This window comes from Ammospiza caudacuta, chromosome 4, assembly GCF_027887145.1.
Source record: "Ammospiza caudacuta isolate bAmmCau1 chromosome 4, bAmmCau1.pri, whole genome shotgun sequence".
NCBI classification, from domain to species: Eukaryota; Metazoa; Chordata; class Aves; order Passeriformes; family Passerellidae; genus Ammospiza; species Ammospiza caudacuta.
Window position 1 is genome coordinate 10,326,933 of NC_080596.1, and position 18,237 is coordinate 10,345,169.

Genomic DNA, 18,237 nt, shown 5'->3' on the forward strand with positions numbered 1-18,237 from the left:
GGGCTTTTTGCATGTGTTACAGCCTGTGCACAGCAAACCTGCTCCTGAACAATGCTTCTCTCATGAGTCTCTCAGTAAAGGGAAAAAAAAAAAAAAAGGTTTTCCTCAAGTCTCTCCCAATATTTTTCTATTTCAGTGCCCAACTTGGTTTTCAGTGGCCTAATTTGCACCATGTTTGCACCATATTGTTGTGCTGTAAGAACTCTGGTGGGAACTGTAAGGACACCCCATGTGGTCCCTCACAAAGGGAGGGGCATCTGGAGTAAAACTCAGGTGTGTTATCTAACGTGATGCACTTCATCTGCACCTAGAGTCACACTCCATCTTTCCCCACTGCCTGTCCTGTTTCAGGCTCCCTCACTCCCATGGATCCCAGTGTCTCAGTGTCCTGCAGCCTCTCCAGCTCCTGCAGTGGATACAGGCGTGTAGAAAACAGAGCCAGAGCGACAGCATGAGGAAGGAGAGGAAAGCTGCCACAGCTCTGGACTTGGCTGCCTGCATTTCATTCCCAAATCCAGCTGATAAAAGTCGGTGTACATTCCCTTGTGTAATTGCTAGGTTATCTGAGGGTAAAGGCTATCTGAGGACTTGCTTTCACAGAGGAATAATTTATCCAGGGTGATACAAAACTCATGTTTAACATGTGAAAACACAGTCATTCTGTAATTTGTTTGTTATACCTTGATAACTTCTGCCTTCACCAGTCCCTCGTGCCAGGCAAAATCCTTGTATCTGCACAGTGTGAGTGAGAACTCACGTTCCTTTGGCATCTTTCAAATTCTGCCTAGGTAACAAAAAGGTCTGTAACTCACTCCACACACCAGCATCACTGTACTTGTTCCTATATTCTGTGCTAGTTCCTCTGGTTCCACATGGAAAGAACTGGATGGGGAGAAATCTGGGTCCCCGCACAAAGAGCAAATGTAATATCCATTCAGAGCATCTTACCTGTGAGGAAGGATGGATAGAACAGACCTCTTGGAGCTGCTCACTCTCCAGGCAGGAAAACCAGGGAGATTTATGCACAGAGATCTTGCAGCCCTGCTATGGCTGGTCCTCCAGTCCTTTGCTGTGGGTCCCTGTAGTGAACGAGTAAAATGTAAGGAATGTTTCTCCATTACCTCTTCTAAGATTAAGGTTTGAAAATTAAAGTATTAAGTTACCTTTAACAAAAACTTTAGAAACGACTTTATTTTAGAAAATGAGGCATCCTATTGAAAGTTATTCATAGAGCTTTTAGTTGATACATTAAGCAAGCAGCAGACTTTTGTTACAGCAGAGCAGCAAGCAGCAAACTTTTGATACATTAAGCGAGCAAGCAGTAAACTTTTTGATACAGCAGGAGCCAGCCAATGAACTTTGTGAAGTGGATGTGACCATTGCCTCTTTCAAAACCCTCTAAAAAAAGCAAACGCCTAAGCTGTCACTGGGGGCTGTGCTGCAAATATCTACCCAGCGCTGGAAGCTTTGCTGTCTGTGCTGTCCTGGCTGCTCCAATGAGGCTGCCCATGCTCCCCATCCCGGTCTGGTCCTGCTGCTGTGGCGCTGCTCCCTTGCTGGGTCACTGGGCTCCTCTGGGAGAGGCTTCAGCGGAGAAGGACCCCCTGCACCCGCCCAGATCGCCCCCATCGCACCCTATCAGCCAGCGCTGGACCCATGGTGGTGGTAACCCCTTTCCTGTGCTTCTTGTAATTATTCTGGCATTCTCCTACTCTTCTGCTTTTCTCTCTTTCTTCCCTCTTTTATGAAAAATAAAGTCGCGTTATCGCTCTGGATCCCAACATTTAACGTCGTTTATGTTTTAATCTCACTTTCAGGTATGTTTTGAGCCTGGTTCCTTTCTGCAGTTGTAGATTAAGGCAAACCTCTTCTCCTCCCTTTAAGCAGATTGGAACAGTCCCCCAGCACCTGCCCAGGGCCTAGAAGAGAGCTGCTGTATGCAGTATCATTGCAAGCTCTGTTCCTCCATGCTCTCACCACATTGTGGGATGTCTCCATCTGGGGGACATCTTTAGACTTCACACTTGCAAGAAATTGTTTTTGTAAGATATATGGCTTCTTTGTCCTTGTCATCACATAATGAACCTCTTGTTTTGTGCAACTTCACAATACTTTGTGAAGTATTTTTGTACTTCAATACACAGTTGAATAACCTAAGTCATCTCCAAAGGAATGTCCTCCAGAAAGGCAACTCCTGCAGATAGCTGACGTCACAAAAGCATTAATTACAAACTTTGCCTTCTACTTTATATTCTTATGTCTAGTAAAAGTATCAGTTAGTTTTTTGTCAACTGGGCTTAAGATGCAATGGTTTAACAATCTATTCAATAGACTATTTTTTCATTTTTCTATACCTGGTATCTCTGAGGACAAATGAGTCAAATTCTTACTGTAGCAGTTAATCCTCAACGATGTCTTTTCCTGCTAATCCTCTCTTCAACTGTTCCAGGGCTGGTACACATTACCAGGTATAAATGAGTCTGATTATATTCCAGATATGCTCTCACTGTTTGTGCATTCATTAAACTTGCACTTACTCCGCAAGGATTTCAGCAAACTACTAATGTTCTCAAACTGGTCAAAAGCAATCAGCTGAACATGAAATCATACATTTTGGCTGTAATCATCACTTCAAGACCTTGCTGTTGCATTCTATAGAGACAGATATGCCTGAAATGAGAAAGTTAACATATTGGGTGAAAATGGAAAATTATATTACATTTAACTAAAGGAAACATTTATTAAAAAACATGTTTTCTATAAGGAAACAGCATCTAACTGATATTTCTCATGATTACTTCTTCCTGTTGAGAATAATTTTTATTTCCCAGCATTATTATCTATTATGAAATAATGATAATAGATGAGCCCTGACATAATTCAAGAATCAAATTTGATCAGGGCTATCTAATGACACAAACTGAAAGAACAGCCTCTCGAGGGATTGTGAATTCCAGCCTGAAGTGAAATACAGTGGCTTTATTTTGCTCATATAATGGCCTCCCCTGCCACTAGTATAAAGATTAGAAAGTTTTTTTATACAGCATCTTGTGTTTACCTTAAAATTCCATCTGATATGATAACATCTGTGTCTGAGACAAAACTGAACTTCTGAGATCTTCCTCTCTGTGCTTTCTCAGGAGTTGCCCTGAACTCTTCACACAGAGTTGCAGGCATGCAAACAGTTTCACACTCAATCTAAAGAAAAATCCTGGTTTTGGTGCAAAAGTTAAATATAAATGGATTGTTCATATGGTTCCTTGTGAATTAATAAATGTGGTTACATACTGTAAGTTTTCAGAATAAAAAGTACCTGCTGCTTTAGCATGTCAGCAGCAGGCAAGGTGGTCGCATTCTGCAACCCTAGCAGTAAATTTCTCTGAGGGAGGTTTGAAGTGATACTGGTACCAGTTTTGCTCTCCCACTCACTAAAGAGCAGAGTCTGTAACATTCAGCACACAGCACCTTTGGTGGATGAGCTCTGCAGCAGCACGAACTCATCAGTGCAAGGTTAAGCCTAAAATTCTTTTGATAGCCAAGGCCTTGCAGAGGGGAGACATTCTCTTCATGTTTCCGTTTCATTGTCTCTGTACAAACTCGAGGACAAAATGTTCATGCCTGTGTTATGCACAAACTTCAAGGCTAAAAACTCCAAGCTGAAAAGTGTATCTAAATACAAAAATGTTTGAGAAAACAGCTCCCCTACTCCTCTGCCTTCCATTCCCCCACCCAGATTTGTTTAGGTTCTTGGTCCTCATTGTTTAAAACTAGTGCTGTAGAGACTGACATGCTGTCCCAAAAGCAGCTATTTAAAACTATCTGTGGTCACATCAGTCTCACTTAAAAACCTGGTGGGAGAGTCATTAATAAAAACCTTTCCTTTCTGAGTATCACTGGTCAGCATAATTGTAGAAGGTATGGGTAAAGATGATATATTTGATTTATTGTATTTTACACCTCTTGTTTTAAGATGGCTGACAGCCCTCTGTCCTGAACGCTGCTTGGCTGCCACAGGTCCAGCTGTGGGCTATCCTCTACCCCCTTGGCTGGTGTTGCACAGGCCAGTTGCACTGTTCAATGCTCACTGGAGTGCTCATGACCTTACCCTTAACAATCAATTAAAATAAATGCAATATGATCAGTGAGCAAAGCACCTGATACTGCTTTTTATTACCTCCTTCAGTACAGTCTGTACAAGAAGCTGACTTGAAGGTGTAGCAGTTGATTGTTGGCAGAGATTCCCATCCTTTGCTGCTGAGCAATAAAAGCCAGGGCTGTCAAAGCTCAGCCTGAGTGATGCAGACTTGAGCACGCTAATGATATGTCAATCTTTGTTGGTACTCTGCACCATCTTGTGGCTAGCAGAAAAACACCAGAATAGCCTCTGAAATCTTTGACTCGGGTCTTTTTTGGTTTCGTTTTTGGATTTTGTGTGTATTTCTTAATGAAAAATATGGATTGCCAGTGCCCTTTTTAGAGCTGACATGGATCTCTGCAGGCTGGCTTACAAACCAGCAAGTGGGAAGACCATCATTACAGATAAGTAGGTTGTGTGCAGGTCTTGTAATGTACATAAATTACCCATCTGTAGAAGAGTCACTTGCATTTTCCTGTATTTGAGACAAATCAGATATCCTAGGTGTTAAGTACCAAAAAGCAGTGAAGAATGTCCTAATCCCAATGATCTCTGTTGTTTGTAGAAATGGTTGTTATTGATCATTAAAGGTTTTCTCGTATTCTTCTTGAATTCCTTTGTCTCTTTCAAAAAAATATTTTTAAACAGAACTGGAGGATTCATCATCATTGTTAGTAACATTGTCTTCACTTTAAAGTTTGTCATCCAGTACTTGCAGTCCTCAATTTCCCATGAATAGACTCAATGTTACATTGTACAGAACAAAGGTTATTATTGTGAAGCTTTTTTATGGTAAACAGCCTTTTTCTTTCACAGGAGCACATTTTTTCCATCCTCCAAATCATAATAGATGTCAGACCACTACTGTTTTCAAAGGAGTAGAAGGGCATCAGCTATCCTGGAATTTCAGTGTGACGAGAATTAGACTCTCCTGTGCTCCATAGAAAATTTCTGCCCAATACCAAACATCTAAACCAGAGGAGCCGGGGATGGGTTATCCCCTTAATGCCAAATGGACGAGTTGCTTGGGCATACCCCTGTCCACTTTTACAAGAAGGAGATGGGATGACACTCAGTCTGATTTGGGTTCGCCATTTCTTATGCTTCTTTTCCTGCTCGCCATGGCTGTTTGTCCACCACCCATGGTCATGCAGGGCAAGCTGGATGAGCATGTGGAATTATGACACTCCTCACAAATCTTTTCCTTTTTTTACCAGAAAAAATGGCTCCACAGGCGGTGTCCTCAGCCCCTGCCACCCCGCTGCAGGAGGACAAAGAAGAAGAAGACGAAGAAGAAGTCAGGCGACGCATGATGGCCAGGAGGGTGAAAATCATCGCAGAACTCCTGCAGACTGAGAAAGACTTTATCAGTGACCTGGATCTCTGCATCCAGGAAGTGATTCAGCCCCTGAGAAACATGCAGGTGAGTGCTGGGGTGGAGGATGAGGGGATGGTGCCAAGGTCTCAACTCAGCCACGTTCTGCTTGCAGACAATATCCATGCAAGCACAAGTGCCAGCAGGAGAGTGACGTGGTGCTGGGAGCGGGTCTGGAGCCAGCGCTCCGGGATGTGATGTGTCAGGGCTCTGACAGTGGGGAGCGTGGGAGGTCAGAGATGCTCCTGAACCCTTGTGCTGAACTTGCATAAAGCCTGCATCGAGGTGCTTGTCCAGAGGTCAGCTTGGATATTATCATCCCTGCTTATGGGCTGCAGCAGCAGCTTCCAGCTCTGCCTTCTGCTCTGCAGTTATAACCCTTGTTATGTGCCATGGCAGATGCTTACTGGAACCTCAAAATGAAGGTTTTTCCCACAGTAGAGACTGGAATGGCATGAATCTCTGCATCAAGGTTAAATTCAATTGTTAAGATAACTTTATTCATCCTTTCAGACAGTTGTAGTGGATAAATACCATGCTTGACAGGCCAGTGAGGACTTGGGATATTTGTATTTCACACAAAAGAGGTACATTTAAGAAAAAAGGCTCATAAACTACCTTTCATGGAAAAGACCTTATTAGGCCAATGATACCTATTTTCTTTTTCAGCTGAGACTTCAAAGAGCACCTTTTCCTCAACAGTATTTCAATTTGTAGAAAAATGGTGCCGGAAATAGAGGAGATTGTCCAGACAAAGATTCGTGTTTGTGAGGCCTAGCATTCAACAGAGGCTGCACAAATTATATCTGCTGCAGAAATAGAATAAAAATAATTTTAAACAGACCTTAATCCACGTAATCTTTGTGTAGGGTTTGTGGTGACAAAATGCAGATGCAGAGGCCAAAGTGTCATCAGGCGACATTGGCAGTGCCTCTTAACCTGTGCTGCTAAAACTTCTGCAGGACATTTTTGCTTTTCTAAGACTGTGTCAGAATTTGCTCCAACCCACTCTCAGAAGAGCTGGCATCTGCTGACATAACTTTAGGAGTTCTTGACTTCTTCTTCCTCCCTCACTCATTCATCCACTTAGAAGTAGTCTCCACTTGACTTCCTCCCCAGCCTGGCCAGCACGGTGCGAGAATATTCCCTGGTTGAACTCGCTGAGATTTTTGACAAAAGTGCTGTATTCTGTCACTCTTTTTCACCCAACTAAAAACATTCTTTTTGATTCTGTCCTTTGCCACTGTGTTAATGTGTGGAAGTGTCCATGCATGATGTAGCTCCAAATACTATGTAGACATGCTGGGGAGGAGGTCAGAAGTCCTGTGCTAGATGTATACAGGAAAAGTAATTTAGAGATTATAACTGTCTTAATCTAATAACCTCTGCATTTTTGAAAGGCTTTCAGGAATGTTACATGTTTTTAATGCTAGCTCTCCAATAAACTACCATATTGGAAGTTTATAATGTATTTAGAAAATTGGTCTAGGCAATGAATCTGTTTCATATTTCCAAATGGATAAAACACGTTTTAGCCCCTATAATGCTTATAAAGAAATTAACTGCATCAGTACTGGAAGTGTATTTCTGATTTTGTTACAATAGCATGCAATTTGATCCTCCTGGCATCTGGTAAGCTGCCATGTAAATCAGCAGTTCTCTTCCAAATGGAGAGGTAGGCTCAGAGAGTATTGATATGGGTGATGAAACTGGTCTTGTCTTTGTTCTCAGTATGAGCACATTACCACTGGTTATCTCCAATGATCCCCAAATAGTAACTATTGCCCTGCTGTGAAATGAAAAGTACATGTCCTGGAAATAATTTACTTCCTGTAAGATGAGGAGGGACACAGAACCAAATTTTCAGTTGCTAGAAATGGATACAATTCACTGAAATCCATGTTGTGTGCCCAGGCTCTGTAAGAAGTTCTTTAGGTTGTATTAATATCCCAAATTAGAAATGTGTTTCTTTTAGTGGAAGTTATATGATCTTGACTTTGGATTTAAAGGACAACTAATTTAAATGGCACCAGCTATCTTGGAGTTTTTGTACCTGGTAGCTGGCACCAAAGTGCCAAGCTCTCAGTTTTTGTAGTGGCCTCTGATAGTGGGTGGTAATCAGGGAATCAAACCTAGTGCCAAGTATTGTTTTCCCCAGTGGGAAAGTAAACAAACATTTCAAAGCCAGCTAAGGATCTTTTCTTTATTCAGATGATAATATTTATTTCCTTCCTAGGTAAACAGTTTCAGTTAGTGATAGTTTAAAATAAGGTTAAAAACACTTGATAACATACACTTTGTTAACAGCGTCAACCATATTATACTAATGTGAAAATTGTGTATGTGTCCTTGAAGTCACAAGGAGGATGTTTATATGAGGTTTTGCAGAAGTGGTGCTTCCTGGAGTGTTGAACACTCAGGGCATAGCAAGAGAAGCTGTGTAATACACAACGTCCTTCTTTATCCTTTGTCAGTAGCTGCTTACTATTTGTATTCCATTAGATCGCTCGCTTTGACGTGGATGGCTTGTTTAGCAACGTTGAATTGGTCCATCAGCTATCAGCCAAACTGCTGTCATTGTTGGAAGAAGCCACAACAGATGTGGAACCACCCATGCAAATAATCGGTATGTTTACTGTCCTCTTGAGTTCTACAAAGTCACGTGAAAGAATAAACATAACACTCTCCTGTCCTCTGCTCTCATCAGACTTAGCTAGTACCCCTCTCAGAGGCTGGCATGCTAGGGGCTGTCCAAAATGACACAGGAAAAATAACATGTGAAACCTGTCCACTTGCTGTACTGTATTTGTATGATGATGATGCTTTTTTTTCCATACATCTGGATGCTGAGGAGAAGAGAGGAAGGAGAAAATTGGTTTGGAATCAGTAAAACCTGTTGCAATGAGTTATACAAATTACTGCTAAGATCTGTTTCATCTAGTTTGATATTGCCTACCTAAATCCACTTGTGCTGACTCAAACTCTTATTTTGCATATACAGAGTTATGCCATTCAGGAAAAGCATTAGAAATATTTGGAATAACAAGCACGTCAAACCTCAACCCATCCCAACACTCTAAACATGTATGTACTGGTGATACAGTTCCTGTAGGAAGTGGTTAAATGTGCTTGACAGGGACATGGACAGTAGAGAAAGATGTAATGAATCTGAAGTTTGTGGGATTCTGTGTGGGAATGTCTGTAGGAATCACAGGTATTTTCAGCCAACGGTTGGCCCCGGATATGTCACAACAGCCACAAGTTCTGCAGGTCAGGTCATGAACATTAAAGGCAGTGATTCATGTGACATTCTGGCACAGCTGGAGAGATTTAAGAAGTTACCAGTAGACATCAGCTCTCCCATGACTGCTTTGTCAGTGCAGAGACACCTTAGGGTGAGCTACCTTTAAGGGATCAGGTGAGAATTCTGAATTAGCTTCAGTGCAAAGTCAGACAGTTTAGTTTAAAAATTTAAACAGTTCAGTTTAAAAAATTTCCAGCTGTGATTCAGAGGTCAAGAGAGGTTCTTTCTTTCCTAGCCTGACCACATACCACAGGTAACACCTTATAAAAAGTGTCCCTCTTCTCTCAAATAATTGGGTAAAAATATCAGTTGCCACTTTACTAAGAAACAGGATATTAAAGCATGAGAGGCTTGGGAAAAGTATTAATTCTAGCACGTCTCAATCTGGTTTGCCAAGGCAACAGCTTAACGTAGTTTGATGCGTCTGTGTTGTTTGGCAGTATTTCAGTAAAAGTGCATCATGATGAGTCATACTCTTAATAAGCAATGTTCTATTCTAGCAGGAAGTGCCTTTCTCACAGCCAAGAGAATCATTCTATTAGTTCCCTACCACATTCAGAAGTAAAGACAAACAATTTCATCCATCTATTAGGGTGCATTTCTCCAAAATAGACAAAGAACCATGAAAATGCATGGGATCATTGATCACAGAGTTGGCTAACTTATGACAGGAAAAAGGTTGTCAAGTAAGGTGTGAGACATTCTTCTGAAGGCTGAGACAAAAATAGGGAGAATAATTGCATCACTACAAGCAGTTAGTAGGTTTATTGTCCTCTGAAAGTACATCAAAGTAATAATTTTGTGTTCGGGATCTTCAGTGTAAAAGTTTTTGAAGCCAGTCTATAGAAAAAGCACACTCATCATATTCTGTCATGTTTAATGTATTTAAAAATCTTGTATTGAAGTATCTTACTTTGGAACCCAGTCATGGTGAGGTTCAAAAGAACTGATAATTCAGTGCTTTGAAAGCAAAACAATGTGGTTGTTCATAGTCATGTCTTATTTTAGTCTGTGTTCTCCACATTTTATCCTATGTCCACATTGAAAAGTGATAATGTCCAATAGGAGCAGACTTGCAGAGTGAGAGTTTCTGCTAAGGAAATGGTATCCACACTACACATTTTACAAGGTCTTACTTCAGCTTCGCTGTAGCCTGTGCCTGTGGGTTGAGATGCCCCTCATGGCTGGACTGCATAAGATGTGCTCTTGAAGTGTGTCTTCTGGCAATTATCCTCCTCTAAGGGATCCAGTTTGTATCACTGTGACTGCTCCACCACACAGGGAGATGAGGACTAATGAGTGGCTGGTTTCAAAACCCATCTCCTAATCTGAGCTAAAATAGGTTAAATACCTTTTATAGTCCTTCTGTGATTTTTTTTCTCCTCTCTGTTCTGAGTACATATTCTTCATGTTCCTCTGTATATGGAGGAATATGAAGACTTAGCTTTTGCTATTAGCCTCCTTCCTCCCTCTCCTACTGCTGCCTGTAGTAGAAGCACCACTGAGAGCAACAGGGAGAAACTGCTTTGTTACTCAAGTCTTCCTCCTAGGAATTTCTCTTTGAGACTGATGACCAACTCCAGAAGAGGCATCAAGGAGCTTTGCATCTCTCAGAGTATTTTTAAAGCTGTGCCAAATCCAATGTGGTTTTGGTTCATAAAGTAAGCTCCCACAGTGATATGCCCAAAACTCATCTGATTCGGTTCGTACAGCTCAGAACCAAGACAGGCTTTAGGTTTAGAAATCCACCTGCTGTTAAAAGGCCCTGTTCATGAAATCAGCACATGATTTTTCTCATCATTGAGCATCAATGGGAGTATCTTTCGCTGTGGTACAATACTTCAGTGAACAGAACTTGCCCAGCTCTTTCCTTCTGGAGAAGCTAATTTTCAGCCTGTAGTATACACTGAAATGAGCTCTAAGGCTACATTGCATTTTTCCTACTGAAAATGTGACCTCACTTGAGGGCTTAGGATAACACAGACCATGCTAAGCACTTGGAGCTCTGCTTAATGTTAGTGCAAATTTTGAGAGGTCATGATCTCTAGAATTGGGTGCCAAGCATGCAGGATCAAGGTTGAGGCTTGTTAAGGTTTCCCCTAAGGTTGGTGGCTAATAAAGACCTGCACAGAGTTCATGGGAAAGCCAGGATATAATGTGCATTGTTAGCCATCTGCATTAGCAGTAAGCACAAGGCAGAGAAGACAGCTAAAGAGCATTTAACTACAGGATGCTGGTGCTTTTCTGATTGTGCCCTTTCAGTAACTAAAATGTACTGTGGTGGTCTTAGCTCCTCATTGTTTTTTCCCTTATTTGCACCCTGAAACCAACGTGCATTAGACAGCCCAGTTAACCTTCGCTGCTAGGGCAGAAAACCCAGGGCTGTGTTACTGTGGTAACTGAATCATTTTTCACTTGAAGATGGAGCAGTTCAATGCAATGTATTATGGAACAGCACACTCCGGTCAGGATGAAGCATGCAGGATGTCTGACAGCTCAGAGCTTGCTCTGTGAATGAATAGAGAGCTCCCAATTAATGCAGTGTTCAACTCTTACCTTTAATAGTCATTGCTGTAACTCAACAGGAATGTTTATAAACATCTATTTGGACTAGTTGCCACATAGATATAATTTTCAGTAAATGCTCTCCTTGCTCAGATTTCTTACATACACAGAACCAGACACAAGAGTTTTAGGCTGACAGAATTAGGCTCCAGAAATAAATGGGAAATGAGTGTAGGACTACTTTAGTGCCTCTAAAATTCCCAACTGTTCTTTATGGGAAAATGGTGGTGTGGAGGACTGAAGATGGAGGTGTTCTCCCTCTTCAGCTGTATATAAACCTAGATATTATATAAAAATGGCTGTAATCCATGGTGGTTTCATTTAATTAGGGGGGGGGTGGAGGTTTTTCTTCTGTCGTGTGGAGAAAATTCTCTATTCTAGGTCGTAACAATTGCCATTTCAAGGTTTTGCAAAACAGATAAAATTGAAATGGCTAATGGAAGATAGAGTCATTATTCCTGTCATTACCCATTTAAGTTCATATTCATGAAAAAAAGTCAAAAGGAAAGCTAACAGGCTTGCATTCATCCCTCCTGCCAGCCCATGACACAAAAATGGTCTCCCTTTATTAGTTAAGCTCTCCTGTGTGTATTCCTACGAAGGGGCATTAAGCTGGGGCAGTGAATTAGGAGGTTGTGTTTGAAGGGGTGGGGGTTGTAGACATTTCATGCTTTTCCCCTGAGGGAATTTTTGTGCATTAACACTGATATAATGGTGCCTGGCTATGACAAAGATGAGCAGCTGAGAAATACATGTAATAAATAATGCACATAAACACACAAGATCATTTCTAAGGGAAGTAAAGTGGAAGCCAGCCTTTTTAGCTCACAGCTAATGTGGTGGAATAATAAAACTCCTTCTGAGATGCTGTTGTCTGACTTGACATGCTTTGTTTTCTCCTTAACAGGGGAAGTGTTCTTGCAGATTAAAGGCCCACTAGAAGACACATATAAAATCTATTGCTATCACCATGATGATGCACACACCATGCTGGAATACTATGAAAAGGATGAAGAACTGAAGCAGCATTTAAGAGACTGTGTACAGTCCTTAAAGTAAGATCTTTTCAAATGATGATTTCCGTCCATAGTCAGTTGCCTGTCAGGGAACATTTTAAATGGATGTAGATGAAAGGTCCCCTGTAAATCTGGAGTTTTATAAGGCTTGCTGGGAGCTCTGGCTTATGCTGCTTTCATGAAAAGATGACAAGCCAGGGGCCATGATTAGATTTTTTTCTCTCTAAGATGGCCAAAAATAGCACAGGAAAGGTTGCTCTTTCCTTAGTTTCAGTGCCCCATACTGGCAAAAAAAAAAAAAAATTTAAAAATTGCTGCATCATATCACAGGCTATTAGGAACACCTTTTCCAATCCCAGGAAACTTGCTGCCCCCTGTCTTCAGCAAGTCTGCTCCTTGAATTGGAGCAGGCTGTTATGGAGCTACTCGAGTGCACTGGCAGTTCTGGGCTGCTGCTACGAGGCCCCAGGGTCTGGAGCTGCTGTGTAGTTCCCAACTCCTCATAATGGGGGTGTCTGAGAGGGAACAGTGGTGCAGCAAGCTGCCAGTTCCCACCAGAGCCAGGTGCTTGTGCCATTGGCTCCAATGCCAGACCCTTGGGAAAATGTGTAGAGAACTGGGGATGTTGCCAAGTAATGGATCCATCTGTCTTCCAGCACAGCTTCCTCCTGCAGCTAGTGGCAAGCATCAGCTCATCCACTCCATGGAGAGTGCTTCTCTTCCCACCCATAAATCCCCTTGCCCCTCACTTTCCCAAAAGCATCACACAGAGCTGTCAGGAGGGAACATGCTGCAGATTCAGACCAGAGGTCTGGCTCTAGCTCCAGGAAAGGCCCATGCTGCACTCTTGTAGGAGAGATGTAAAGTTATCACAAATAAAGAAGTGTACATCAGCAACAAATATTTCAGCCACACCCTAATTTGTGATTGGTCTGCAGAGATCTGTTAAGACTTAGGAGATGGGAAGTATGTCCAAGTGAAATCTGGAAAGAGTGGTGAAGGAAAATATTGATAACATAAAAAGAGAAGTGTTTGCTTTGAAGATAGGTTTTGTTGAAAATGAAGCTTATCTTGTGCAACATGTTTGGCTCTTAAATATATAACAAAGTATATGTACAGGGTTCTCAAGTTTTAACTACCCTGGAAGTTGGAATAAATAAATTTTCATATAAACTCATGCCTTCAGGCTAATGGATGGCCAGGTATTTCTCCTAAGTGGGTATTTTGGTGCTGATGCCTACAATAATCTTTCTTGACTAATCAAGAGAAGCCACTACTGTCATTCATTTATCCATGCTGCTGAGGCAAGGGGACATGGAAGGAAATACAGATAAAAAATAATGTCCATGTATATCCTAGGGTGGATGTTGCCACTTGTATCCCAGAGCCAGCAAGAGGTGCTTCTGCTCCAAAATCACAGCTGGGCTTTGTGAAGAGAAAGGATATTTTGTGCTGAGCCACTGTAACCTTTGCTAGCAGGAAGTGACAAGGACTTCTTTACAATGAACCCTTGTTTTGCCTTATTCTTTCCCGATTACCCTTTAAACAGGAGCCAACCATAAAAGCACTGGTGTGTATATATTATGTTGTGATCTTTCCCAGTGCCTAAAGATTGCAGTCAATTCAACTATTAAGACCTGAAAGTGCACGCTGAGATTCAGAACTGTGGTCATCTAAAACTGTTTCTACCCAGTGGAGAATATTTGCCCTAGGAAGAAAACTATGCAAGATTGTTACCAAATAAGTTACAAGCTGTTTTCCATTGTGAGACATAACAAATGTGAGGGCTGGTGCTATCTTTGAGAAATGTTTACTTGATAAAGAGTTTTCTTTTCCCTTGGAAAGAATATTGTTCCACTTTAAAAATCTTAAATGAGCTGACATTAGTAGGGGCTTCTGTGCCTCCACTGAGTAATATCTGACATGTGAAAAACAAGTTCTATATCAGGAGCAATTTGAGAGTGGCACTCTGCACATCTGTACAGACAAATCAGATTTAATTAGCTATGTTGAGATTCCTGTTCCTTTTGACTAAAGAGGAAAATATCCATCCCAAAATGTAGGTGTCTGCATTGGAGACATGTGCAAATCCAATTTCTGTAGAGTCCCGTGTTTCAGCAGTGATTATGCAAACTGGGGATGTTGTTTGCTAGCCCAGCCAAAGAAATGCAGCTGGTAAAAATGAAAGGATGCTGGCAGCTACCTGCTCAGCTTTCAGCCTGAAGTAGCTCGGTCAACTATCACAGGGGCAGAGGGACGTCACAAGCACACAAAATGCTGACAGTGCAGAAGCAATGAAAGCAGCAGCAGCTTCCAGATGCTCAGCTAGGCGCTGGGGGCCAGGAGATGAGAGTGCAGGCAGTCAAAAAAGTGTGGCTGAGGATGTGATGTCAGGAAAGCCTGATGCAGAGATGGTGCTGACACGTTTGGATCTCTTGCATTTCAGTGTATTCATACCATAAGAAAACATTCTATGCACAAGTTTGCAAACTACAATTTTAAGTCCCTGATGCTTTTGGTATATGCATCAACACCATCCTAATCCAGAGAGGTTTCAGTTGATGTGTGGTCTACAAAAAGCTTCACAGCTTCATTGACTCTACACCCCAAAAGCCTGAAATGTATTCTTTTTCTTTTAAAACTACATTTCTGTTTAAAGAGAGTAGACAGAGATGTATGTAAAGTGTAAGAATGATGTTTAGTTTTACTTTTTATATTAATGGCTTGATGTTACCTACAATTGTTAGCAGAGTGATCCAAACTTCCTTCTCTAACAGTGTGAGGACAAGGCTGGGTCTCGCAGCCAAAGCAGGTTTCTTACAATCCTTTTGCATTTGGGACTGTCCATTCAAAAAGTTACAGGGTCAGATTCACCAGTACCCTCTGGCTGCTTTGTGCAGTTCTGCTGACACACAGCAGCCATAAACCTAAGTTACCTTGCCAGTTATGGCTACCCTGTGTACTGAAGTGTATCTGAGAATCTCCTGGTCTGTATAAATCCTTTTAGGAGGAATCTAATGCATGTTTTGTTTTCTTCTCTTTTGCAGAAAGAGATATGAAGAAGAGTAAGTACTATGCCTTTTTTTACATGTAAAATAATCTTTATAGTATCTTTGATTTATCTTTAGTATGTTTAGAGCTGTACAGGTAGTAATTTTAAGAACACAAGCCTTTTGTGTCAGTATAACCTGGAGAATTTTCCAGGACATATGCAGAATGCTCTGAGTGTTTGTCAACAGCATAGTGTCAGTCTTTGAAATCCAATTTCCTGCTACAATTCAGGCAGGCCTGCAGGTAAAGCTGTTTCCAAACTGACAAGCCCTTCAGTAGCCCTATGTGAGAAGCCCTCTTTAGGATCTTGCCCCAACAGTGGCTGGAAGAATATCAGAAAAGAACAAGTTCATTGCAACTTAGCCAGGAAAGTCCCCCAGCCACTGATGAGTTGTGGTTAAGGGACTTCTGTGCCAAATGTGACATCTTTGAAAAGCTGTAAAGGAGAATTTATCACAGCTGCAGCTTCTGGACATCCAGCATGTTGGCTGCATTGAAATGCAGCAATGCCTGTAGCAACCTGCAGTGAGAGGTCAGAGGAGGGGCTGTCTGAACTGAAGAGAAAGATTACAACCCCAGACAAAGTGTTAGGAGAAAGGAGGAGCAAGTGTGGTCTATGCTGGCAGGAGAGGAACAGAACTCAAGTCAAGTCAGGGAATTTGTTAATCAGTCAGTTAATTGGATGTTGTAACTATGATCTGCATAAAATGCACTTTGAAACACTTGCATGTTGAAACTCTACTTTTGGAGGTTTCAAGTTTTTGTGCTAGGAAATAGTTTCTCTGCAGTTTGTTTTGATAAGGGATATTCCTGTGTACCCCTGTTCCACAAGGAGTGTGGCTCCAAGAGATACAAAATATCCAGAAGGTCGCAGTATGATCATGTGAGGCAGCAACACATGCTGAAATCACCCAAGACTGGCTGTTCTGCCTTGTGTAGCCCTAACAGATAGGAAAATCCCTGAGCTTGGCTGCCTCACAGGCAGGGCACTCAGGAAGTCTCATCACCTGCAAATCAGAGGTTGCAGAGTTGCAACAGCCCTTGGGCAGGACTGCACCCAAAAATCTGATTACTCTTGAACTGGAAAATACAGCGTAACTCCCCCCAAATGGTCTGTGATGTTGCTGCTCCCAGACTGCTTTTCATTCAAGCATGATCAAGAAAACAATTACATAAATACCAGACAGTGTTGCCCTTTGCTAGCAGCTCAGTAGGTTAAATTCTGCTTGGCTTAACAACTGTGCAGCCTCAGTGAGTTCCCTGGGTTTGCTTGAGAGACTTATGGCACAGTGAATTTTGCCCTACATGTCTGGTACTAAAATCAAGGCATGCATAGTAGACCATGAACCCCAAGATCCTGAGTCCTGCTGCAGCCTGATTCCTGCTCACCATCTCAGAACTGGCAGCTGAGATGCCAGTTCATCACACCAGCCTCAGCCTGGCTGGACCATGCTGGCTGTCATGTTTGCCACTGGACCAAGCTGCCTTGCAGTGAGAGCAAATGAAACTAAATCCTGCCTCCCCTGCCTTTGTGTGGCTCACCACCATGGGCTTTTTAAACAAGTGGGAATGTGTCTGTGCTAGTGACTTTGTTTTGCTGGGAGGCAGGAGGGAGGCTGTGCCCTGGAGCTCAGTTTGCCAGTACTGCAGTTTGCCAGCTGCATTTGCTGCAGTGCTATAGCAATAATTTGCTGTGAGATTGGTACAGTTACATGTGGCTTAGAGTACTTGCTAAATTCAAAATAACGTGGGGGAAGGCTGAAGTAGCATCACAAATGAATTACCAACTTAATTTTCTGCACAATAGATGTCACAAGGTGTTACTCTCCTGCTTGAGTCGTGTGGCAAGGCCACTGTCCTGCCCAGCAGCCCCTGGGTCCTAACAGGGTGCACTGCAAATGGGACTGTCCAGGGAGAGTGGCTATCTCAGCTAATCTTGCTGGGGAGAATTAGATGAGTCAAACTTTGTGGCATTTAGTGCCCCAGGGAGTCATTATCTCCTAACAAACCTGCTATCTCTCACACCATATTGCAAGACTGTGTCATGCAGATACCGAACAGAGGGCTGTTTATCACTTGGGCAGCTGTCCAAAGTGCAACTATATAAAGAGAAGACACTTGAAGATTTTTCCATTCACGAGGCAGCTTTTATAGATTTGCATTCATAGAGCTTTTCAGAGAAAACAATAACAATTTAAGATTTTTTTTTTCATTATTGCTGCCAGAAGCTGAAAGAAGGAAAAACAGCTTTCTATTTAATGTAAGATACAGGGGAAATGAGGGGAATTGAAATTATGAGAATGTTTCAGGACATGAGGAAGCCTTAAAAGGCATCTACTGTTAAATTTCTTTCATGCAGAACTTTTTTACAGATAATGCCTGTTTGAGAGAGATGGTTTAAATATGCAGATGTCTCTTCTCAAAGGCATTCAAATTGTTGTTAATTAGTCAGCAAGTCAGGATTGGCTCTTGTACTTTTTACACATATAAAAGTAGGAATGAAGGGGTTTTTTTTCTTTTATGCTTTCTGTTGCACAAAACAATAGATGTCAGCCTGCAAAACCATGTGGCTGTTCCCTATTTTTTGTACTTTCCTTCTACATTGTGTCATTTCATCTTTCCATATGCAGAAATCCTTCTTTGTCTACCCTTAACTCTTGCATAGTTAATGTCAGAAAACCTTTTCTGCTCCAAAAGAGCCTTTCTGGGCATGCAAATGTAAAGCTTGCTCTGTTTTACTGCCCTCCACACTGTCACCAGGAGCTCATGCTCAGTTTCAATGGGGAGGTGC

The 18,237-nt window shown here is 41.9% G+C and overlaps 1 protein-coding gene across 1 annotated transcript in view; it reads left to right on the top strand.

Annotated features, from left to right (window-relative positions):
* ARHGEF38 (Rho guanine nucleotide exchange factor 38) overlaps window positions 1-18,237 on the top strand; it is a 35,886-nt gene that overhangs the window by 5,663 nt on the left and 11,986 nt on the right. Inside the window, exons 2-5 of the mRNA XM_058803754.1 lie at window positions 5,353-5,558; window positions 8,013-8,136; window positions 12,287-12,434; window positions 15,443-15,460. Of these exons, the coding sequence (XP_058659737.1) occupies window positions 5,353-5,558; window positions 8,013-8,136; window positions 12,287-12,434; window positions 15,443-15,460 (496 nt within the window). The remainder of the gene's footprint in view (window positions 1-5,352; window positions 5,559-8,012; window positions 8,137-12,286; window positions 12,435-15,442; window positions 15,461-18,237) is intronic.